Raw genomic sequence first — 26,371 nt, 5'->3', positions numbered from 1 at the left:
GCACCAACACTTCCCCCTTTCTCCCATCGCTGCTTCCCTGCCGAAGGAGCGGTGCTGAAACCAAAACTTCCACGATGCTCAGTGTTCCCTTTAAATGCTGACTAACCTAAGTATGTTTCTGTTCTTCGCCGTAACTACATTTTGGTGTCAAGCAACTCAAAAAGGACCCGTCTCTGCTGAACGGAGGGGACAATCTGGAGCGATTTCCCCTTCCCCCTCCCCCAGCACAACTGGTGACTGACAACCCGTCATTACTTTTAAACTGCCCCACTACCACTGCTGGGAGGAAACAATTCCCTTCCCAAGTGGTTCGCAGTCAGTTGGCAGTGATTTGGAGAGGGAAAAAAAAATTTTTTTCAGGGTTCCAGGTGAAAACCACTGCCCTTCCCCCACACCCTCTCCACCTTGCATCTCCCTTCTCACGGCGATCCCCCCGCAGCTGCCTCGCTCAGGCCATCGGCCCTAGCACGCTCACGGCCAGGTCTCACTGCCAAACACCACAGAAGCAGTACTTTGTTCTGTACTTCTCTCAGTACATTGAAAATAGGAAAACAGCCAAAGTTTCTGGTTGGAGTATTTTCCGTTCCTCTACTGAAAGCTGGGCCAGCAAATTCCCTCCCTCTGTTCCCACCAGCTTCAGTCACAGGGGGCAGGGAGAGCCCAGCCCTCAACTCTGCTGCTAGTGTGGGTTACATGGAACAAAAGGATGGATTAAGAAGTAGTACAAACCATAATCCTGATACAAATTAAATCATCTTTCTTTTGTTTTGAAAGGAAAAAAAAAAAATCACTCCCTTAAATACACACAGTTACGCAATCACAAGAACATGGCTGGGGTTGGAAGGAGCCTCTGGAGGTCATCTGATCCAAACCTCAAGCAGGGCCACCTCGAGCTGGTTGCCAGGACCATGCCCAGACAGCTTCTGAGTATCTCCAGGGACGGACACTCCACAGCCTCACTGGGCAACCTGTGACAGGGCTCGGTCACCCTCCCAGTAAAAAAGTGTTTCCCGATGTTCAGAGGGAACTTCCCGTGTTTCACTTTGTGCCCACTGCCTCTGGTCCTGGCACCGGGCACCACTGAAAAGAGCCGGCTCCATCCTCTTCGCACTCTCTCTCGAGATACTCGTATATATTGACGAGATTCCCCCTGAGCCTTCTCTTTGCCAGGCTGAGCAGCGGCAGCAACCTCAGCCTTTCCTCGCAGGGCAGGCGCTGCAGTCTCTTCACCGTCTCCACGGCCCTTCACTGGACTCTCTCCAGTAGCTCCATGTCTTTCTTGTACTGAGGAGCCCAGAGCTGGACACAGAACACCAGCTGCGGCCTTACCAGTGCCGAGCAGAGGGGCAGCATCAGCTCCCTCGACCTGCTGGCAACGCTCCTCCTAGCGCAGCCCAGGTACCACCTGCCTTCCTGCAGCACGACACACTGCTGGCTCATGGTCACCGTGGTGCCCAACGCGAAGGACCCCCAGGTCCTTTTCTGCCGAGCTGCTTTCCAGCTGGGCGGCCCCAGCGTACGCTGGTGCCTGGGGTCGTTCCTCCTCAGGAACAGGACTTGACATTTTCCTTTGCTGAAGTTCACGAAGCTCCTTCCTGTCGGCCCATTTATCCAGCCCGTCGAGGTCCCTCTGGACGGCAGCAAAACCCTCTGGTGTATCAGCCACTTCTCCCAGGTCTGTGGCAGCAGCAGCCCTGCACTCCACCCCATCACCCAGATCACTAATGAAGATGTTAAACAGGACTGGGCCCACAGCTGACACCTGGGATACCTCCTAGTGACCGCCCTCTAACCAGACTTTGTTCCACTGATCACCACCCTCTGGGCCTGACTGGTGCTTTAAAGACGATTTGAATGCTCAACACACAAAGCCTTCAAGTTTTTTCAGCATCAACTGAAGAAAAACCAATGCTCCTATACATATATTATTAGCTGCCGAGATACAAAAACAGGGAGTGAAACAGCAGGGCTAAGTCAGGTCTTTTTTGCAGCACACAAGTCTCTGGGCCATTCCTTACGCTCTTGGTCAGCTGCGTCTTTTGTTTGTTTTTAACTGTTTGAACCCTGACACGAGTCGGCCAGATACAGAGCGGCTGCACAAGGCAGGTGAGACTTCAAGCAAGCTGGCCTCGTGCGAGTGAAAACGGAAGGCGCCCTGGCTTGTTCTGACACCTCAGGTTTGTTTGTGTTTATCAGCAAAGCGAACCACTCCTGGCACTGCACGGTTCTCGGACACAGGGCTCGTGAAACAAACGTCTGGTTTAAGTGAGGCGGGTTTATGTTTGTTGTGTTCTTGTATCTAGTTAATTAGCTAATACCTCCTGCTTACCATGAAGACCAAATTGCAAAATTACTACGTAACCCCCTGAAGGTTTTATATACGTAAGCACAAATGTCAGATGGATCACAAGCCTGATGACAGGCACTCGTACAGCACTGTGGTGTGCCAGTTCTTTCTCCTTTACCTGGGCAGCTGGCGTTAACATTGCAGTGACCCAAGCAGAGGGAAGAAATGCGCCTGCCAAACATTCTCAAGAAAAACGCTGAAGCTTAACCTGAGCTCTGCATGAAGAATTCACTTCCTAAATCAGGAAAGGCATAAACCAGAGTGGAGACAATCGGTCAAAAAGACAGGCACAGAGATCCGGACCACTGATTGCTCTGGCCAATTCTACTGAAAGGCAGCTCAGGCTTGCTCTATGCTAGACAAAATGGGCCTTGACTGATTTGTAAAGAGCAAAATGTAAATAATCCAGATTTCGATGACTTCAACATGTTAGTAAAATACAGATTTTTTTCCTCCAGATTTAAAATCAGTATTACAATGGAACAACAGTAAAAATGCACCAATGACCAGACTCACTAGCAGCTTGAAAAATTCTGCAGCTCTTGAACAGAGTTAGTACATACCTTACTCAGCTCTGGAAAGAGTTCTTGAATCCCGATGTCCAGCAGAACATAAGTTAACTACAAGAAAATAAAAGAACGTTAAGAACACTCCCGAGGCAACAATAGTGCTTTTGGGTTTTAACTGTGCATTAGAGCTCACTCCTCTGCTACAGCCATACAGTCCCTTCAGGAACTGTGCCAAAAGGCGAGTTTCTCACGTGTTACGCGTTACCTGTTTGTTGAGCACTGGTTGCTGCATTCCATCAAACAGAAGCCTGATGCCTTCGTATTTAGCCTCTTCCCCAATGCACCTGCATATTAAATCTACACCAGATACCAACAACAAATCATTAGGAAGCACCGCAAAACAACTGCAGTTAGAGAACTACAGTAATTAAAAAAAAAGTTTAATTTAAAGAAAAGAGTTCAAATTTTATCCATCTAAAGTGGTAAATGAAAAAAGCCAAACATTCCTTTGGTTCCTCCTTTTATCCTTCTTTTCCTTCACAGCTCACACCTAAGTAATTAATACTTTTTTAATAATATCAGTGTCCTAATGCATTGTTTAATTTTTTAAAATTTCACAAGCTGAAATTTTTTGATTACTTTCTGAATAACCTAGCAAATGGGTCCCTCTTCCCTAGTTTAGACAGTATAGGGAGAGCTCAGCTGTATCTTCTGGTTTCACAGTGTGCCTTTTTTAACCCAGTTTTCATCTGGAAAAAATACAAACCACAGGACCATTCTAAAGATGAAGAAATTATGGTATTAAGTACATTTGTAAAGCTCTCGATTTCCATCACGTCTTTATTAATTACCATGCTACAACCTCAGTCAGCAACACTGAAGTGAAACTGGACCCCTGGGTTTCTACACCTAGCGTTTTAGTCAACTCAGATCTCAGCAGCGTTAAGTTTGATTTGGAAAGCTAATGTGGCCGTATCCGGGTCATACATCTGCTTGAACAATTAGCCACGCTCATACAGAGGGTCATTAAATACAGAACCTGGAATGTATCTCATCATTTCTTCAAAAGTCTGCTTTGCTCGCTTCTGTTTATCCTGGAGAGAGCGAGGTTCAGTATTCTCACAGAACACAGCATCTGCAGTGAAGACACATTGAAAATGAAGTCTTTAGGCAGCCTCACGTCACTGACACGCAACCAGCTTTGAAGCTGAGCTGCTTTTCTGTACGATCTCGACTGGAAAAGAATTCTAGCCTTGCCGGAGAGTAGTCTTTTGCTTAAATTAGCCTGATCGAATCCAGAATACTCCACCTGTGTGGGGGACAATGATCTTTTGCCAGTTGGTTTCCATTCTTTTCAAATTTTTCAAGTATTATCTTCTACGTTTGGATCAATTCTACTTTAGGTTAGTTATGATCTCCTTCCGTACAATTTCCCTTATACTCTCAAACCCACAAACAATACAGTTGTGCTATATTGTTTAGTACCTTTTGCTAAAACGCTCTCTGGAACTGCCAAAAAATTCAGATTTACCTATGAATGATAAAACAAGAATCGCTTCATCAGAAATATTAGGCGCTCAGTTTTAAAGACTTACTCCTGTCCTTTTTTTGTCTTTCACAAGCTTTCTTTTTGGCTTGATAAGGACAGAGCCATCTTGATTCCAGAGCTTTGGCTGGACGTGTTGTTTAGATCAGACTGCAGTCAGATAATACTTCTTTGCAGTTCTGAGGTCTTTTTTTTTTTTTTCTTTTTAACCTCTCTTCCCTTCCCTTATTTGAAGGACAAGAAGACTCAAGCCCTCTCAAAAGCCCACCACAACAATGGGAACAAAAAAATTAACAAAATTGACTGTGCACACAAGAAGTAATTTAAAGATGGCATGAAATACTCATGCTCTGATTTACTAAACCACTTCTATTCTGTTCTTCTTGTTTTTTGCACACCTTAGCAAATTACTATTCATAATACTTTTTTCTGTAATCACTGACAGACAACATGGCTGACTCGCCATCTTTCTGCAATGAGCTTTTGTAATCTTTTTAAAGGCCCGCTTGATTTCTAAAACTCCATTAGCTTTAGTCAAGCACTGCAAAGTTTAGTACTTGGAAATTTAACAGAAGGGTTTTTTCAAATATGAAACTAAAGCAGTATTTTCATATCAAAGATGTAAACTTTTACTAACCTCTCAGCAGTGTTATCAGAGAAACCAACCGGTGCTCCTGAAATAGCTGTTCTAACTTATAATGCAAGTAATAGTCTGTGTACAGTTCCAATGTATTTTTAAAGAGAATTCTTCCTCCCATCAAGAGATGATGCAGCCAGTCAGGAATGTGGAACACTACCCTACCTGCAAAGTAACACGCATTTATAAGGTTCTCCTAATACTGATGATAAAGGAATCACTTACTCCAAAGGGGAAGAAGAAAAAGAAAAAAAAAGATTGCAAACAACCAAAAAAATATTTTAGTTTTGTTAGTGCAACACTAAAAAAAGATCTGTATACTCCAGATTGCTTATCAAACACTTCATTTAGCTATTTTTATTAATTAGTTCCCAGAGTGTACGAGCAGCCTAGGCACATCTGAGAAAAAGGAAGGGACCTACTCCCATAAGCTCATACTCTCGAGATGCAGAAAGAAAGAGATACAACAAAACAACCGAGCAATAATGAATGATGATATTTTAGCACAGCAATAAAGTCTTTTAAAGAATGACAATGTTCCTAAGTTGTGTAGCGTGAAGCTTGCAAGTGCTGAGTTATGTATGAGTACTATAACAGAATTTTATTTCTTACCAAAGAATGTGAACTTCGTAATTGGCAGGAAGGACAGGACTAATTAAGAGAAACCACTTCTTACCAACATACATTAAGTAGTCATAGACTCCTTCTACAGTCATCATTTCCATGAAGTAGTTCTGATTTTGTCGTCTTTCTGTATTCTCAGACCGGTTTGCATTATTTTTGAATAAATCATTGAAAAGCTAAAAATAGAAACATAAGACTGAAAACATTGCATTCAAAGGCAAACGGACAGCCATCAGTTGCTTGTTTGTTGGTTTTTGGTTTTAATTAGAAGTAGCTTTTTCCTAGAGCTTTCAAAGAACTATAATCAGGTTTGGAGTGGTTTGGGTTTTGGTGGGTGGGTTGGTTGGTTTGTTTTAAAACTCTTCACTTCTCTAAGTGGGAGGAAAAAACCCAAAGAGCATAGCACATGTTGCCAAGATACCGGACAACCAAAATACCTGGACTCAGACCAAATCAGCGGGGTGTCCAAGAGATTAATGTGTGAGCCATTTTGCTCCCGATACCTTCATTTCTCTAGACTTTTATCACAGGCTTTGATTCCTTTGAAGTACCCCGTTCTGTCAAAGAGGGGCATAAAGGATATGGAGTTTGTCAACCTTAAATCACAGCAGAACCCTATGACGTCCAAGTGTTCCTAAAATTTCCTGTTGGCTTACATTTTGAAATAAATACAATGGTTTCTGGACAAAATATCCAACTTTTTTTTTTCCCCTGCCAGCTTGATGATTTATAGCAAAAACTTCATGAATCTTTGTAAGCTGCCAAAGTTTGGGTTTCTTTCCATTTATCCCATTTCTCATTTTATTCCCTTCTCCTTCTATATTCCCATTTTCCTAACACCATGATCCCTCCATTTCCTTGCCTTTGGTTCTTCCCCAAAATACATCGTTATAATACTTGTAAAATCCCAAGAGGCTCTTCCCTGCATCCCATACGGAGTCCCACAGCACCTAGGCAGTGCTCCTTGCATTCCTCCTGCCAAGTCTGTGGGCTCCAGCAGCTGGAAAGGATGAGTTCTCTGAATCCTGAGGCTCTCCGCATTTAACAATACCTAGCCATCACCATTAACAGTTTACTTTAAATTACCTTATCCTCAAACCTGTTGATCTAAAGATAAAAAAGAATTTATACAAAATACTCTGTATTACGAAAAGAAATATCAGAAGTTTACGCCAAGCTTCTAAAAAAAACATCCCAGAACTAGAAGAAATGCAGCGTCATTATAGTGTTGCGTAGGTTGAGATGGTTGGTACTGACACAGATTTTTCTGTATCACTCCCAAATTAAAAACAGTTCCAAGGAAAGGAAAGGAATTTGTTAGTATGTGGTTTGCTTCCTGTAGAGCAATTCACCCTGAAAGAAGTAAGGCCATAAAACACCAAAATCACAACAGGCTCTGAATTATCCAAGTCTCTAACCGGAATGCTCTGCACTCTTGGGAAAAAAAATACATCAGATCTGGCAAAAGTCAGGTTTTGACTCGCACTTCTTCAGGCCCTCTCTTTTGTTAAGTGCTGAACTGCTGGCATTATCTTCACAAGTTCACTCAAACTAAACACCACCAACTTCTTAGGTAAATTACATGAAAGAGCAAATACGGTTAATACCCCGTTATCCAGGAATGCAACAAACCTAAAAAGAACACATAATTATTCATGCCTACTATGAAAGCATCCCTGGTACGTTGTTTAAAACACCCTGTTATAAAATGTCTAAATCCTCCTCAATACTGAAGTTAGGATACTGGGTAAATCTCAGTTCAATTACTGTAACTTAAACAAGAACCTCATTTATTTTTTAGATACACGCCATGACCTGACAGAGGCAATACACACTGAGCCAACTCAAAGCAGCCCGTTGTGTAACATAGCTCTAGTTTCAGACTGCGTACAGCCCAGACCGAATCATTGACAGCAGTCCAGCAGGTGAGCTCTATGTTTATACTAAAAAAAAGAAAAAAAAAAAAAACAAACCACAAACATGAAGGCTATCTTAGGGCAAAGCTTTTTGACTTCCACAAGTTATTTGAACTTTGACCCCAAACAAGTAGCAGCATCTCTTGAACTATGTATGTACCTCTGCACACGGATAATGTCTTGCACCTTAAATATAATGGTTCCTTGATCACTGTCAAGCTTTGAAAGCTTAGACTCTTGCACATGGCATTTTAGAAAGCAACAGCAGATCAATGCATGCCAAAATTACTGAGCCAATGAGCAGTTTTTAATAAAATGCACACTTCGCACTATTCCAGTGCAAGTGTGTATTCACAGTCATTATTAATGCATGTCTGAAGGACGCCACAGCCATAACCAAGTGGCATCACATCTCTGCTCAGGTGTTTTGCATTTTCCAGGATTTTTGGCTCAGAGGAAAGCCAAGTGAAAAACTTACAATTAGATATTTAATACAGAAGTTGAGATTACATTCACAATTCAGATAAGGATGGGATTTTGCTTTCAAATGTTTCCACACATGTTAACATTTGAGATGTGATATAATACTGTTGCAAATAGACTAAATAAAGGCAAGCAAGACAAGCTTCCAATGCTATCAATATTCGTATCTTTAAACGGTAACTGTGACTATAAACATGAAATTTTCTCAACGGGCTTTCAATGAAGATATTCCACAGATTAGTACTCGTTAGTAATGGAAGCCAAGCTCTTGAAGCAAGTGAAAGATACAAGGCCTGTATTAAGAAAGAGACCAAAGTAATCCCTGGTACGCTAGGCTATCTATTGTACCTCCACGGGAAAAGCTACATAAAGTGCCTAAACAAACAAAAAAAAAATGCAAATACACACCCATACATTCCAGCATAGGTGGGAAGTTGATAAAAGCAACACCACAATTATGAATAATATCCACAGCCAGAGGTGTGAACCTCTCCACTGTTTTCCCTGCTTATCTGCAAAGTACAGATGACTATACCAAAACGGTAAGAAGAATGTATGTCGTGTTTCAACCACATCAGTCAGCGTATTGAAAAGCAACTGTGTCTTCCTCTGAGTAACTACGCATAAACACACACTACATTGCTGGTGTTCCAAAAGCAGGTTTTATTGCTGTTGGCAGGTCATCACAAGCCAACAGAACAATGCCTTTGTAGGTGTATTTTGCAAAATCTGCGTCAGCTTAGAAGTCCTGACCTATTCTAGCAAGTCTGACAAAACTATGTTCAGAAGATGATCAAGCTTCTCTACAGACCTTCAGAACAGAAACATAGCTGAGAAAGCCAAAAATCCTGTTGGCATCCCTTAAGAGAGGGAAGCAGGGTTTTTTGTTCACTTGTTTATTTTAACCACAGAGGTTGGTAACTCTTTCAGTCTAGTAGATCTGATACAGGACAAAATTCAGATGCTACTGGCTGTACTAAGGTTCACTACTCATGTCCATTATGAATTTTTAACTAGAAGGTTTTCCACCACCGTTTAAAACGTACAAAGATACACACACACCAGGAATATTCAAAAAGAAGCAGCACGTAGACAACCTCTCAGAGAAGTAGGCTCATTTCTAATTGAACTCAAGCTTCCACCTGCCCTGACAGACTTTCAGGCACTTCTTACTCAGTGCTTTGATGACGAGGTAGCCTGGGTGTACCCTAGGCACAGCAACAGAGTTGGCAGCACAAGCACCAGGCAAAGTGTACTGTACACCCAGCAGACTCCTGCATGTTGACACTAGAATAAACAGATCTGTGTCAAACAAGGTATACAAGCATCAGCTGGAAAATGACTCTAGCATTTACCAAAAAATTCTGTGCTGAAGAACTTTCTTGCTATGAAATAACATGTTCTTCTCACAGATGGGCACTCAGAAAGCATGAACCTTCGTCTCTTCAGCTGCCTGCCTGATGCCGTTATTGACTCCTTACAGGTAGCTCAGACAATCCTGGTACAGACATTCATCTCCATCACCAGGAGGTAAGGGCGCCAGGCTACCGCACAGTGCTTTTATCTTCATGAAGATATCACACGGCACAACAGAAGTGAAACTGAAGAACTTTGCTGAACAAAACCGGGAGTGGTGGATACACCAGGAGGCTGCACTCCCATTCAGAGAGACCTGGGCAGGCTGGAGAGCTGGGAGGAGAGGAACCTAATGAAGCTCAACAAAGGCAAGTGTAAGGTCCTGCACCTGGGGAGGGACAACCCCATGCACCAGCACAGGCCAGGGGTGACCTGCTGGAAGGCAGCTCTGCGGAGAAGGGCCTGGGGGTTCTGGGGGACAGCAAGCTGCCCATGAGCCAGCTGTGTGTCCTGGTGGCCAAGAAGGCCCATGGGACCCTGGGGGGCGTTGGGAGCAGCGTGGCCAGCAGGTCAGGGGAGGTTTTGAGGGAGGTTATCGTCCCCCTCTGCTCTGCCCTGGTGAGGCCACACCTGGAGTGCTGTGTCCAGTCCTGGGCTCCCCAGTTCAAGAGAGACAGGGAACTGCTGGAGAGGGCCCAGCGGGGGGCTATGAGGATGGTGAGGGGACTGGAGCATCTCCTGTACGAGGGAAGGCTGAGAGAGCCGGGGCTGTGTAGCCTGGAGAGGAGAAGACTGGGAGGGGATCTGGTCAATGTCTACAGATACCTTAAGGGCGAGTGTCCAGAGGACGGGGCCAGGCTCCTTGCAGTGGTGCCCAGGACAGGACAAGGGGCAACGGGCACAAACGGCAACACAAGAGGTTCCACCTGAATATGAGGAAGAACTTCTTTACCCTGATGGTGACAGAGCACTGGGACAGGCTGCCCAGAGAGGCTGTGGGGTCTCCTTCTCTGCAGACATTCAAAACCTGCCTGGATGTGACTGTGCGACCTGCTCAGGTGAAGCTGCTTTAGCAGGGGGCTGGACGAGATGATCCCCAGAGGTGCCTTCCAACCCCGGCCATGCTGTGACTCTGTAACTGAGCAACTGAAGTCTGTGCCACATGTATTTGGGAGGTGCAGGGAGGGGTGTTACCTCAGTCTACATCTGGTCTGGCCTTTGGACTGAACACCCTTGGTGCCTGCATTCCTAGACAGTACTTTCCAGCTTATCCTCATCTGAAATAAATTCAGTTAATAAGTTCTAAGACAGTTCCCTAGTATGACAGAAAATGCGATAAGCGGAGATGATCAGGATATTTGCTTCTAAAAAGCATCACTGATCTGAACTAAAATGGTCTGGCAGATGAAACCAGCGTGGCTTACAGATCAAATCCAAGAAATGACAAGATGTAAATGGCGCAGCGTGCTGGCTCCTGGCACAAAGCTCTTCCCAGGTGTGGGTGGACTTGAGAAAGAGAAAACTCTTTCAAATTAGCAAGAGGGATGAATTTCACAACGTGCATGGGAAAACTCAGCAGAGACCATAACACAGCACAACCTGGGATTACCAGGTATCTAATAATTACAGTTACTGTGTGAGTAAGCACCTGTGCTCTGGCTAAACTGATAGATGGGAAACCAGTGAGAAAGCAGTCAGCACATGAATTCCTTATGCATACATGCCTCTGCTAGTCAAAATTGGTAGTACAATTTCAGCATAGGTACTGAGGATCTGATCACAGAACTGTCTTGCAGCATCCCCCAAGGCAATGTGTCTCGAGTGCCCATCATTAAGTAACAATCATGGCTCTGTAGGATATGTACTGAAGTCTGAAACTTTCCATCCACTTACAGCAAATGGCTCCCCACACCAAAACAGATTGCTTTTGGGAAAAGAAAAAAGAACACCTATAAATGTATGTAGAACCAATTACTTACTCACCAAAACGCTAACTAGAATAAAGTTGCATGGAAAAACAGTGAACTCACTCTCACAATAGACAGTGAGAAGGAATGGAGAGCTGGGGCTAACCTCATCGTTTTTGCTCGCCGCGTGGGCAAGGACAATGACTTACTGTACCTTCTTGTTGTTTTCAGAAGTGGGACTCAAAATGGTGAGCTCAGGCCTACTTGGTTTAGGCTTGGGAGATTCACAGGAGTTGATAAAATTCATGATGAATGGCTCCAAATGCTGACCCTTCTGAAATAAGATATGAGTGACCTGTCACTTGCCCAATTATAGAAAAAAATCAAAACAAAACACTGCCTTTCCAAACACATTTTTGACTAGCCTGTGCATTAGTAAGCACAAAAAATTAGTTACTGAAGTTAAAATGTTGGCAAATTGGAAGACTTACCTCTTTCATTAGCTTTCCTGGAACAGATTTTATAATTTTACCTATAATTAGAAACAAAAAAACCCACTTTGTTAATCATTGCCTGATCTTAAAAGACATTTTCCTCTGCTACATTTGATGTACTTGTTGTCTAGTACTTAATTTAAAAATACAGAAGTTTTTAAAATCCGTTTTTTTTTTTTCTGGCACAAAGAGCTATGAAAATAAAGTTTTCCATGTATCTAGCTTATAAATCAGTGCTTAGCACTCTTCAAGAAAAGATACTTAAAATATGAAAAATATACTGAAGAAAGATATCTGAATATTTCTTAAAAAAAATATCAAAGTACTCTAGATCTGCCTTTGTAATTTTTCTAGAGGGTCAAACAAATAGCTATAGCATTGTAACAGCAGTACTATATGACACCAGTATAGGCAAAATATTCTGGATTTAAGTTCTTCATCCTTCATAAACATCTATTACAAAAGAAATCACAGAAACTGAGATTCTCCTCTTTCCCTGAAAAGAACAGCTAATTTGGAGAGATTCTGGAAGGATCCAGTCTTGAAAATACTGGTGAGTAAAGTTTTACAAATTAGGCTAGAGCGTGATCTTAAAAATCAGCTCTTAGGTTAAGGTTGCCAGGATACAGCACAGTAACTTTGAATGCTGAAAAATCAAAGTGTCTAGGATTAGTTTTATTTTAAGCACCACGTTTACAGTAATATTTTTCTTATCTACATGTCATTAAAACTGGAACTTACATCGGAAAGTATGTACAATGATCGAATTATAATAATAAAATACCTCATCCTCACAAAAAGCCCTACTGGCATGCCAAGACTTTATAAAATTGTTTATGGAAGTGAAGCATAGTCTCAGACACGAGACGCATTACAGTAAACACCGTAATTATAAGCCTTTTTTAACAATGTACAGTGGGATCTAGAGGGGAGGTCTGAAACAAACCAAAACCTTTTAACTGGAGTATGACCACCACCACCTCATTCAACAACTTTGTAAGCACGCTAGGAGCACGGCCACCCCAGCAGGTTCACACCACGGCCAGGAGAAGCAGAGGAGCAGTAGCACAGTTCAGACATGGTCTTCCTGGACCACACTGGTGTCAAACCACACGTGCTACAATACACGAGGACACGATGGCTATGAGGTTGACCTTACCAGCTCAGGCCCACTATCCTGAGACAGCTACACAGCAGTCAAGCTGTAAAGTCACACTGTAGTCTACTTTTTGAATTTATTATCAACTGTTACATCAAGAATTTCTCGACTTCTCAATTTCCATTTGGCCTGCCTATATCACACCCCCCACTGCCTCAAATTCCATTAAGTAGGTCCTGTTAAAAGAAATCTTAATGCTAGCTAATACTAGAAATATTAAATACGGCAGTTTACAGATTATAATAAACAAATTTTAATCAATTACCACCCAAAGGCAGTTTATATTAAGAAATTGTTTATACCATCACACCTGTAAACAATGACTGACTTTTGTAGACTTGGCTTGTGACAATACTACTTCTTCTCTGAGAATACAATATTCTCTGAGAATACAATCTCCGAGAAGACAATACTCAGACTATGAAATTTGTTAGAGGAATCTTATCACCTTACTTGCTGACACAAAAATTCAAAAGCAACTACTTAAAGACGTTTTTTCCATCATCTCAAAATGTCTTTTTTCTTCAAGGAAGAAGTATCAGCATATCTTGCTTGCTGAGCTATAGGTGAAGGAGCAGAGTTCGTATTTCCCATATCCATATCCTTACACAAGAATTATCTGTTCATTACTTCTATTGTTCAATCACAGTATCTACAGTATTACTATTTGTCAGCATAAACAACTAGTATATTACGTACCAAGATTCACATCAGGCAACATTTTATCAAGAAACTGAGTCTCTCCTCCATTAGGGGACAGGAAATCAGCTAAAAGCTGGCTGTTACTTAGTTCTGGATGTTGCAGAAGTTTCTTTTGAGAAAGAAGGAAAGAAGCATAAATACTTTAAAATTAATCTTTAAAAACTAATTTCTCTATAGCAAAAAGATATTCAAAGAACATTGTATTACCATAGATATTGTCATTTGCAAAAGATTTGTTTTCACTCACAGAAAACTTCAACAAGTTTTATTTGCCCACTTGAACCCTTTCCATTACTCAAGTTACTTGGAAACAGAAAATATCAGATATTCTGTTATTAATTTTATATCATTAGTTTTAAAATATTCTTTGCTTAAAAAGTTTGATACCTGCAGATATTCCTGAAACTCCTCTCTCTTGGATTTTAAGAACTCATAGTTCTTGGGGCCAATGATTCTCTTTGAAGGAAGCTGAGCATCAGGAAACGTACCTAACAAAGGTATCAAGGAGATAAAATTATTCTTGTAATGCAGCAAACATTCATTTCATTATTTTAAATTTCAGCTCAGTACTGAATGATAATCACAGCAGTGGGAAAGTGGCTTTCCAGATGACAGAGAACATACCGTGAAATTCTGTTAGCTTCGACTCAAGCACATAAAATTCAAGATACCTCCTGTAGACAGACCAGTGTTCAGGTTCATGCCCAACTGCGGGGGACAGGACACACACACACACAAAAAACCCCAACGTTAAAAAGTAACCGTGCTTTATGCCACTTGAGAGACAAATTAAGCAACAGCAAACATGTGCTGGATTATTATAAGGCAAAACCTCAATGATATTAGTCCCTCATATTGCAGTAACGTTAAAAAAAAAAATCCCAGCCAGGTAATTAAATTGTTAAATTAAAATGCACACCTGGTAGACAGATATGGTACTAGCAAGGAAAAGATCATCTCATTTAGGGGATCCCTAAAATCTAAACAGTGGAGTGCTGCACAACTTCAGAATTTATTAGGGCTATGTTAGATCTATTTTAAAACTTTTAACCAAATCATTTATGTAAATACCACTTGTTCAATAGTCCTCTACCCAGCTTGAATCCCAATCATTCCTCCTCCTGGAATATTATCACTAACTAACTTAAACAATTGCTGCTTATTGCGGAAATACTAGTTTCGCTAACACGAATCCATGTAGCCCTAGGATGATGCTATTTCCCCCACTCAATATGGATGTATTGCTATCTAGGTACTGATAAACTACCTGCAAGCCAGGATGGTTCCTAATAAGCACAAGATTTTCATTTCTTAAGAACTGTATTTTAAGTTTTACATAAAAGTCATTTGTTGCTCATTATTCCGAAGTCCAGAGTGTGTGAAAGAAAAACATGCCAGGTGTTTATTAATATGAATCATAGGATCAGTAGTTTTGGAAAGATAAAAATCTCAAACTTTGGCATTGTTAGTGCCAAGGAGTCAGTTCTCAACTTGCAAATACTAAATGTGATCATTTTAGCTCTCAAACACATCTCCTCAGAACTTTGAAGTCATTATTTTGAAATCAGAAGAACATGTATGCAAAATACACTGCAACAGCCATCAGAATATAGCACACTAGAATATTTTGAGTTTATTTTGAAATTACACTTCATTCATCCACAACATAGCATACCTGCCCTTCTATCATTTCTCTCTACATCAATGCAGAACACAGGAATTCTCTCCTTTCTGTCTTTTCTTTCCAAGGAGGGATCATCAAAAAAATCTACATATGGGATGCTAATTTTCCATGCAGCGAGGTTGCGGGGTGTATTTGGGGTACTAACAGCCTCCTCAGGAGAATCATCTTCCATCACCATAACGCCTTCTTCAATCTGTAAAGATTCAAACATCAAGATCTACAGTTCTATTTTAATTGGTACCGCCTAAATTTGAAAAACTTCTATACAATAATGAAACGTAAATCAAGCCTTTAAGTATGTGTCACTAAGTAATAAAAGAACAAAACCCCCATTTCATTCATTGAGTTTTCATGTAGGTTAATTTTTATTTTTAGATTCACTGCAAATTAATTTGAAGTTAGAAACTTTTAGCGAGATCTGGAAGTTTTTATAGCACTATCAAGTCCCGTATCTGATACTTCAGGGGAGAGAGCAGGAGGTAACAGAAGTACTGAGAGAGAGCTGGAAGAAGGCCTTAGACACAGACCAAATGCTACAGGAACCAGCCTGGGTGCAGATTTAGCTGCGCTGCATCTTCCAGGATACTAGGACCCAAACGGAGCTTACTAACGTCAAGCCAAGAAGCTAGCTAAACGCAACAAGAGACAGAAGCCACCAGTGCACCAAGCTAGCAGGTGTCCCACCCCCACAGCCGAGTGCAACGGAGTATGCCGTGGGCACATCAATCTGACTTGCTCTGCAAGGTGCAACACAGCCAGGATTAGGGTTGAATCAGTCCTGCAGCCCAGAACTGTAAGCCATCACGAGTGTTCCTTCACTCCCCATCAGCTCCAGTTTCAGCACCCCAACCCCAGAAACAGACGCCCCACGGAAGCAGCGTGGCCCTAATCCTCGCTGGCTGCATGCAGGGCAGCTCCGGCGCAGAGAGTTCACAAACTCAGACTCCACGCCATAAAAACAACGCTATTTTTTCCATATGCAAGCAGACCTAGGGCCACGTGAACAATGAAGAAATTCTTTCAGATTTGAACTCCCGTCCCAGCACCACGCCGACATTCGTTTTACAGTCCTGACACTGCTCATCACAGCCAGGCTGAGCTGCCCACCGGTATGAACCACCCAGCTACCCATCACACAGCGCACCCAGTTCTCAGGACCCAGGCAACAACAAAGGCAGTGCTAACAAGCTTTTAGGACCACCAGCAACGGAACGAGTATCTTAAGTATCCAAAATGAAAAATGAAGCTTGAACAGCTACTCTTGAAAAGCTATTTATTTCTCCAAACAATGCTTAACCCAACTATCACCTTCACCGCACACAACAAAAAGAATAATTAAAAACCGTGACCCAAAGGAGTAAAAATAATTTTTGCAAATGAAGAGACAGCATCTGTGAGAAAGAAGGGTAGGGCTGGCCTTAGACTCAAATAGATGACAAATTAAAGCAGAATGAAGAACCTGTGGGGAGAGAGCCCTCGCTGAAGATGCACTGGGGAACAGTCTTTTCACAAGCATAGACAGCAGGTGGAAAAAAACCAACCTAGTCCTGTTCCCTTATAAAACTGAATTTTTTTTGAATCTAATTTAGCCTGCTGCCAGTACAAGGGCTTCTAAGACATCACAACCCTGCAGGGAGGCAGTCACTGCCTGACGAGAAGCAACACCGAAGCCCATCACCCTGCCTGTGCCTGCCGCAGTAGCCAACACCCTGCTCTTCCAGCCACAATTTACACAGCTATTAAGTCTGTAACGTAGAGATAGGTTAGAGTTAAGTGACAATTCAGAAGTACATCATTTTAGTAAGTCTCACATAAAGGCTTGAGAGTACTGCCACTTACTGCAGTTAAAACAGGAGATTTTAACATACAAATTTACAGCGTGAAAGTAGAGCAAACTGGAAAGCACGAATCCCACTTTCAAGTCCTTTTCCCTTAACTTCATAATTTAAAGCCAAATTCCCCCCAAAGGCCAAGCCTAGGTGGCTGAACAAATTCACCTGTATGGGGATAATCTGATCAACGCTTCAATGCAATACAGCACCCCTGAAATGATTTTGGCCGTCTGCACTACAACGTTCACATCATCGTGACCCAACTGCAGCTGAAGCACAACTGGTTCAACACACATGAGCAACCCTTGTCCAATTTTGTTTTGCTTTGCAGCATACCAAAACGATCCTTAAACCGGTTACAGTGGGGACCTGCTGTCTTCCAAAATGCACCTCCGTAGATCCACTAACTGAATCTCCTCTTTTCAAAACACCCTTTTTGCTTCCACTTACCTGATTTATTTAATAAAAAGAGAAACTGTGACAGGCAAAGAACAGTTTCAGTTGCTACTACACAGAGACCACACTCAGCTCAGGTGGTTCACAATTTGAGAGCTAAACCTCTTTCACAAAGCCAACAAAAATAAACCCACCCTGGAATGAACAATTAGGGCTCACAAACTGCATGACAAACTTGCACTGAAGAAGGGAATAAACAGGACAGACGTTCCCTAAATTGCAACGACAGGGTCATCAGGCAGTTTTACATCTACAGAGTCTTCTGTATGAGGTCTTACCCTCATTTTCCCCCTCCCCCAGGCTTTACATGGTTGTCACCACTGGACAGAAACAGCAGAACAACATTTCAGGAGAGCAACTGCAAGTCAAGAACAGCTGAATTTCTGCAGATGGGGCAGCACGAGCTGGGTGCCATGTGCACTCACTCCCTCATTCTATGAGGGCTGCGCTACTGTTGTATATTTGTGTTAGCACTAAATACACCGTCTCCACTAGGACCTCCTTGCAGAACTGCAAGGCCATTCTTGAAGCACTCAGACTTACCCAACTCTGTAGTTTTTGACTAAACTAAATGCTTGAGCACAGACTCGATTGAAACTCTTGCCTACGTTTTGATTCTTTCTTTCTTTTAATTTACCGCCGCTTGCGATTCTGGTTTATTCCCATTTATTTAGTTTCATATACTGGACTATCCTATCAGTTGATACACTGATTATATTCCCAGCACTGCAGAATCAGTATAGGGCTTAAAGCAGGGAGGGGATCAGTCATTCCTGCCTTCCTCACTCAGCCCTTCTACGGTTGTATTTAATCATAAGCAAAGTTTCACGTGCTCATAACCTCTTTCCACCAGGTCCCTCACCTGACTTCTAGCCTGGGTTTGGTAACAATCCTCCTTCCCATCCACACTTAGGGAGCGAAGGGATTTAGGTATTTCTCAAACTTTGTCTAAAGAGGCTTTAGTAAAAATGTAACAGCCTCCCTTTATTGAATGAAGGTATTTGAGACAATGCTGCACTTAAACCTTTCCGTTCTTGCCTAAAGTAAAACCATTCTAACAATTTGAAAACCTTCCTTTGTAGAAATTAGTCTATAGTGTCTGTCCCTTCTGCTGAATTCAGCAACTTCTCACAACTAACTTCTTGTACTCTGACACAACAACCATGTTCCTTCCCTGAGCTCTACTGCTTCAATTACACCTCTACTAATTCCTCTGCTATAGGGGGAATTATACTTCCATGCCCTTTGGCTAGCAAAATCTACAACAGCAATGCTGCAAAATTAAACCATTTTCATTAGAATCTCGCCTCAAAGAGAAGTTACAAGAACTTAACTGTCTTAAGAAATTGCAACAGTTCTGCCTCCTTAGAGCTTTATAACTTAGAACATATAAACATATGTAGTTTATATGACTTATATAAACATTTAGCCTGTACAGAAAATTGCCTTTTTTTTTCCTCCTAAAGAAAAAAACTAAACCTACCTAGAATTCTAAGTTGCTGAGTCTTTCCCACCTTCTTCTGAAAGCAATTCGGAACAAGGTGAATAATATAAACTCCTATTTACACTTTTATCTTTAGGCTGTGGAAAATAAGCCAGCAGTTCATCAAGGTGATAAACACCTAAGTTTTGTTTGTCAGGAACAGGTACAATGGGTTGAATTGACAGATACACTGTAAAAAATACATGACTACCAATAACTTTGGACTAATTCCCTCCTCTTCCCTTTTTAAAGTTTTCCATTTGTCCCCCAACTGTGCTTCAGGTACCAATGTGCCACACAACAATTCTACCACTGGCTCTATTCACTGCTGCTTGGCATGAAAGAAAAACATTAGCTGAAGGAGAAACCCACAACAAACGAGAAAGGACTATTGGTTCATGGTCTAAAGAGAAAACACTGCATCACAGACCGACCTGACAGCAATTTTTCCACTACTTTATCTATGGCTTTAAGGTCTTAACACCAAGCTTCACAGGAACAGCCATGCATGGTCCTACACGTACCTTATTACCCAGAATTATAAAATGGCATGGTAAGTTTTCAGAGAAAAATTAATTGCTTACAAAAATATCTGACACTGTTAACAATGTAGAATAGTCTGGTTTAGCTCTGCAACTATATTGTTTGTTTCAGTATAACCACTATCGAGAGACTGCTAACCAACCCTGGCTGTGTAATTTTATGCCGAGAGGCCAAGAGTTGTTTAAAGCTTATGGTCACTGAGGAGACTGTACAGTGGCCGAGGAGACAGAACAGATTTTATACAGTTCTTACACTCTTAGACAAGGCCTGACAGTGATGATTATTGCTTATGTAGAAATGCTAGCAATTCTGGAAAGAAAAATGTTTTTCTTGAATACAGAATCGGCTTGAGATTACTTACAGTGATTCAATAAATACAGGTTAAAAATCAATAGGTCACTAATGAAACAAACTTGGACTCCCCATATAAGGGAAGTAAATTAAGGTTCACTGATGGGTCAGCTGTAACTATAGGATCAGCTATTGTTTGAGACCCCTTAGAAGACTCTAACATACCTGTAATGAGCGTGTGTGATGCTCAATTAACATAGTACCACCTACCAAATGAATATGTATGATTTTTCCAAGAAATGTAATGCCTAAATCTAAGTGTGGACTATATAATTTTGTTTGAATGAAGCGTATGGCATGCATGCTGGGTGGAGCGATCCCCCACGCATCCAGTGCTGCAATAAAGGAATCTTCTCAGTGCTACATTGGTGTTGAGTTTTCTTATTCCCAATTCCAGTGACAACACCACTACTTTTAGTAGTTCTCTGTACTAAAGCAATAACCTCAAGAGGCGTACCACCTGGGGATGTGGCCTTGGCTTGTCAATGAATACAGGGAAAACAAGGCAACTTAACCAAAAGCCAGCATATGAAAACCCTGCAGTGAAGTCAGACCACAGAAAAGGCAAAAACATAATACTCTCAAAATAAGAAAAAAAAAAAAAAAAAGAAAAACCAACCAACAACAATGACTACTTAAAGACAAATTTAAAGCTTTTACTCACAAAGTCATCTTCTCCTTCATTTAAGTTATAATTAGGCAACATAGCTCCTTCCATCGCGGAACTCTTGAATACACCTTTTATTTTGTTGCCTATTCTGCTGATTCCAAATGATTCTCCTCTCTTCTGTGTGGTCCTAGGATTACAGGAGCCAGAGTTCACAACACAAGGCATATTATTACACAGCTGCTAAGCAGGCCACTGCACTTCGTTTGCAGATAAGAGGAACAACTGTATAAACAAGTAGCCAATATATTTACAGTTCCACTTACACAGAAATTAATTCATGGCAAATCTGTTCTCTTATCGATCAGCAAAATTTCTTGATTACACTTCTAAGTGATAAGGGATTCTCATGTGCTTAACCATGAACAAACATTAACACTCTTATAATAGTACCCTAGTAATGCAGGACACAGAATAAACAATTAACTATGCAGAGCACTTCTGTTTTGACAGCAGAAACTGTGGTATTGCTACAGGTTTCATGTGACCAAGAAGGTCAGCAACTCTGTCCTTTTCCATGTACGCATATTTAAGTATTTATCCACTCTTGCCAAGTACTGTAAATGGTGTAGTTAGATGCATTTTTTAAAAAAAAAAAATAACCATCCCAGAATTTTACAAGCATGTATCATTTAAGATCGGTCTTGACTTTCAAGCATTAAGGACAGACAAGAGGAATGTGCAAGGCGCAAGACTGGGCGTGACAGAAAACAGATGCAACTGCCGAATCTTGGCTTGAAGAGCCAGTCTGACTGAAAGATGAAGACTTTTTAAAGTCTTGCCACTTAGGACGAAGCATCCAAAAAGCAACAAGGTATAGAAAAAGAAAGATAACAGGGCAGGAACCGCACTCCTTACTGAGAGAACAGATTTTATAGAGTTCTTACACCCTTAGACAAGGCCTGACAGTGAAGATTATTGCTTATGTAGAAATGCTAGTAATTCTGGAAAGAAAAATGTTTTTGTTGAATACAGAATCGGCTTGAGATTACTTACAGTGATTCAATAAATACAGTTGATAGGTGGGTTAAAAATCAATACGGTGAACTGCAGAATCAAAGACTCAAAAGAACTTTATAGACTACTGAGATTAAAAGCACAATTAGGATATTTTTTTGTCCTCTAAAGTACTAAGTGTTTCTTTTTCCTTTAAAACAAAGAATTATTAACTACTGAACAGTAGTATCAACAAAACAGCAGAAGAGACCAGCAGGTAAAGCATCTTCAACACCCATAAAAGCAGGCTGACAACATCAACTGCTGACTCAAAATGTGCATGTGCGTGTTACTAACAATCTTCCTGTTTATAATTTTACCCAGACTGTGTACATGACTAAAATTGCATAAGCAATCCACTGTTTCACAAGTGTTTGCTTTTTCCGTCTCATATTATCATCAGCTCCAAAGCAGACAAGCACCATCTATCTTACTTATCTCTGCCAAGCAAAAATAAGGTTGCTTGGCTGTTTGTATCCACATTTGAACAATTTAACCCAATTTTTAAACAACTTTTTCTACATGTTACTGTGCTGAACTGAACTTTTTCATATTGGGGACCTACCTGAATCTTGTTCAGGAGCTTAACACTGGGCTAGCAAAATACAAACCTTATTCAGACAAAAGCAGACAGCTTTTCTAGAAGGTTAATACTTCAGACCTCTGGCTTGACTCAAAGAAGTTTTCATTGCTCCTGTGAAAACTTGTGCAGTTTTCATAATTTTGATTAATTTGCACAAGCTCCAAGATTTGCTGAGTACTCCAGGGTCAGATCCGTTCTTGCCTGCACTGATCACGCTCCAGCTGAAGGCAGAATACAGCTCTGCCTGTAACTGCAGTACTGACAGTACTGAGCAGTACGGGGCCAGGACTCAGCCTCACAAGCTAGGAGCCACCCCTGCCCACCCCCGTGCTGAGCCCAAAGATTATGCCTAAGGAATACAGAGCAATCCTAAACTGGAAAAGGCATAAAGCGACAAACTGTGATGGGATTCTCTTCACAGGAAGACACAAATTCAGAACACACACTGGTAAATAAGAGGATACAGAGATACATGCTGAACAACATATGGAGAGAACGCAGGAGTGGTTTGGCACAAATCCTTGAGCAAGCATGCAGAGCACAAACCAGATTAGAAAAGCGAGGAAAAAAAATCTGTGGATATTAGAGATGGACAGACAAACAGAATGATAAAAATTTTGACGAAGCTGAGCGAGAAAAAAAGAAATACACAAAAAACCCTAATAGATTCACCAGCTAAGTAAAAATAGGTGAAAGAATATGGGGCAAAGCAGAAGGGAAGAGATGGTAATAGAATATGATCAAGTTCAAGGCATGAGGGAAGAAAGAGGAGAGGACATGGCCAGTTTAGAATAGAGACAAAGTTTTTCAAAGACCTGTCAACAAATATATGCACAAAACGCGCTGGAAAACGTATCCCACTCGCCCTAGTGCCGATTCATGTTACAGCGCTATTAGACTTTTCTTATTGTTAGCATTATTCTATCACTGCTTTCTTGGCAGGGTTTCGAGTGGAGAGTTTACAGGTTCCAATATTCCTGATGAAGGAGGTGACAAGAGGTTGGAATGCATTTTTCCTTTTTTTCCGCCCCCCCCCTCCCTTAAAACACTCCAGAAGTCGCACATACCCAACATTAAAAAATTACAATTATTGTTCACTGTACAGCTGGGAATTGCAGACCAAATATTGCGTTACTGCCACTGTGCCCTGTGGCATTCTGTAATCGTGCATGGTTGTGAAATAAATTTCCTACCTCACGAGGTTCCCTGCCTCATTCAGTGCACTAAACAGATCTTCACAAGTGATCAGCCACGGACATGCAGCTGAAGAATGCTTTTGTGAACCTCCGCGGGTCAAGAAGTACCAGACAAGTTGTTTCGGCTGACTGAAACCCCTACATCCAATTAGGAGAAATGCTGAGCGCATACAGCTGCACTTAAAAATCAATGAATGGCACTTATGCCTCAAGTACTCCTTGTTGCTCCACAGTCTAGCAAGTTATAACTCAATACACTGAACTGGCACATGAAAGATAAAAAGTGTCTGTATACCTGGATTCCTAACCTGTAAAATGAGGTTGATAAATTTCCCTCAAGACTCAAGAACAGTACAAGTAATATAAGTAATACTGATGCTCTAATAAATTCTAAAGAAAAGTCTATAATCAAAAAATTGTTTTCCAAGTTTGGATATCATGTATCTAAAGAGGCACACCAATAATGAGAAAACAAACCACTGAACAGCTATTAAAGCATTAATGAGTGATCACACACTACCTAGAGCGAATTATAAAAAATAGCACATGTTGTAATCAAACTTATAATAGTCAAGAAAAGCTGCAGAGAGAACTAATTTGGGGAACTGCTGGTTTTGAGTGCTTGATAGTATTCATAAAAAGGTTATATTTGCATGCAATGTTAGGCAACGATCATCCTGGACACAGCTGTGCAAGACAAAAAAAGCGGTTAAGTAGTAAAACCTTAAACTGGATCTGGAAATGTGACATGGTGTAAAGAAAATTTTGGAGCAGCTAGCAGTCACAGAAAAAAAACCCCAAACTTCAAGTTACACAAATCTATTTCAAAACTATTAGCAACAAATCGTTAACAGCAAACAATATTAACATACTGCAAACTTCTGAAGTTAGCAATCAACCAATTTCTAAACACTTGTGAAGAGGACATGAGTAGTAAAGCTTATCATGGGGAGAAATGCAGTTTAGTTCAGAGAAGACATTGACATGTTGTTTACAAATAAAATGGACAGTTATTTGCTGTTACAAAGGCCGTGTGATGCAGTGATGATAGATGCAGCGTAACTAACACACAACATTTATCAAGTGTTAGACAGACTTACCTGAAGTCATCCAAACTCAGGCTACTTCTGCAACAACAGGCACATAAATTACCTCAGAGCCCAGGAGAAAATGATGTTAAACCCGCCCCCCACACCCCACCCAAACAACAAAAACCAACCAAACAAGAAAACCCAACCAAATTTGGCAAGACCTATCCCAACAAAACTGAACAGGCTTCAAGCATCACAACAAGTTAATAAAACACGTGGTGCAATTAGGAGTTCTTGACCTAAAATCCTAGGAAAGTGAAATGCAAACGGTCCCTCCATGTTTCATCATCACAGCCTTGGCCTTTGTATTTAAAACCTCAGTTATTGAAACTTTCAGGTCTTCACTGACGTTCACCACAAGCAGCTACCAATTTACAGAGAACCGACTTTCTTAAAGTTACCTGTAGTGCCAACCAGGCAGCTAACTTTTTCTGTAACCTATGTTCAGAAGTCACGTAGGAATCTAGTTCATTCAGCCAATACAAAGAAAGGGCTGTGGACTTACTTTATGTGATAATACCATTCCCTACCCCCTCATATTAGATATAGTAAAAAACACTTCCCCCCCCCCCCCCCCCCTTCTTCCTTTCTCATGGATTTTAAGAACCATCACGCATTTTTACATTCTACATAAGTTGGTACATGGAACCAATGCCTCTGCCAATGCTCAGCAATTCCAACCAAGACATTTAAATAGATGAACTGCAACACAGTCACCGCACACATGATTTTATCTCACTGACGCTCCTGAATTCTGGACAAACTGATAATGGATTGAAATACTCAAATTTTAGATTTTTGTTTTACAAGATGAACTGATGCTAGGGCATCTTACACTGTCTTTAGTCATGTTAACTGTGCAACTGGAAACATAACCCACCAAGTTGGAACTGATGGTGACAAACAATTACATTGCACACAACAGTTCAGAGACTTTAACTCTGTAGGTTTTACTCCTAACCACTCCTCAGAATTGTTAGTATCTTTTCTACTTGGTCCCTTACTTGAAAAATTGTTTTATTTGCATTGCTATCCCAATGATGAGAAATCACGATGTATTTATTTCAGTATGTGGTCATGGTGTACAGAAAAACAAGACAGATGTATAGCTATCCTGAAATCTGGGATTTTACATCGCATAACAGCTTTGCTTTTTTCGTTAAGACTTCCAACAGAGAATATCTTTAAGTAATGTAGTAATGTATTATAAATACATAAATATGAGAGAGGGAGAGTGAATTCTTGTCCTCTCTTCTACACACCCAAAATTAAGTTGCTAGAACTGCAACTTAAAACATCAGTTTTCATTGGCCGCACACATTAAACATTAGGTGGAAAATACCAGTTACGGAGTTAAATGTTGACAACCACAGCTAGTTATCAAATTATCAGAATACCCTCAATGTGACTTCTTTACACTCCAGAAATACTTGTAACTTCTGATCTATTACCTTAGCAGTTTTCACAGCACATTACTTGTCCTATCTGTACACAAAAAGCCATGATTATTTTTTACAGTTCAAAGAAGTAATTCAAACCAGAAATTGCACAGATAGACACTTCCTCCTACTTTCCCACTTGTGTTTTCTAGAAACTGCTCTATAATTTTCTTTTCTTACAATAAGTGAAATCTTTCAACACATAACCCACACGTACATTCCACCAGGATTTCATATATATTACTTTATCTGACTTTTTAACCAGTAGTATCTATACAATATACACACAGTACCCCTTGCAAAGCATCAAAGATACGGAAAAAAACCCTAATCTATTTGCATATAAGTTCTCTCAACTGGAACTAATGCT

General features: G+C 41.0%; 1 protein-coding gene across 4 annotated transcripts in view; it reads right to left on the bottom strand.

The window, feature by feature from the left end:
- SNX14 (sorting nexin 14) overlaps positions 1-26,371 on the bottom strand; it is a 63,374-nt gene that overhangs the window by 1,249 nt on the left and 35,754 nt on the right. For 2 of the 4 annotated variants that reach the window (XM_055713428.1, XM_055713425.1), the window contains 13 exons: positions 24,572-24,598; positions 20,694-20,826; positions 15,356-15,557; positions 14,305-14,388; positions 14,068-14,168; positions 13,678-13,789; positions 11,817-11,857; positions 11,540-11,659; positions 5,716-5,839; positions 5,040-5,204; positions 3,896-3,991; positions 3,122-3,213; positions 2,911-2,967 (listed from right to left, as the gene is read on the bottom strand). In XM_055713428.1, coding sequence (XP_055569403.1) covers positions 2,911-2,967; positions 3,122-3,213; positions 3,896-3,991; positions 5,040-5,204; positions 5,716-5,839; positions 11,540-11,659; positions 11,817-11,857; positions 13,678-13,789; positions 14,068-14,168; positions 14,305-14,388; positions 15,356-15,557; positions 20,694-20,826; positions 24,572-24,598 — 1,354 coding nt within the window. The remainder of the gene's footprint in view (positions 1-2,910; positions 2,968-3,121; positions 3,214-3,895; positions 3,992-5,039; positions 5,205-5,715; positions 5,840-11,539; positions 11,660-11,816; positions 11,858-13,677; positions 13,790-14,067; positions 14,169-14,304; positions 14,389-15,355; positions 15,558-20,693; positions 20,827-24,571; positions 24,599-26,371) is intronic. The other 2 variants (XM_055713427.1, XM_055713426.1) reach the window with 2 other exon arrangements.

Source organism: Falco cherrug, chromosome 6, assembly GCF_023634085.1.
Source record: "Falco cherrug isolate bFalChe1 chromosome 6, bFalChe1.pri, whole genome shotgun sequence".
NCBI classification, from domain to species: domain Eukaryota; kingdom Metazoa; phylum Chordata; class Aves; order Falconiformes; family Falconidae; genus Falco; species Falco cherrug.
Note: the sequence above shows the minus strand (reverse complement) of the source record. Positions and strands in the feature narration are given on the sequence as shown.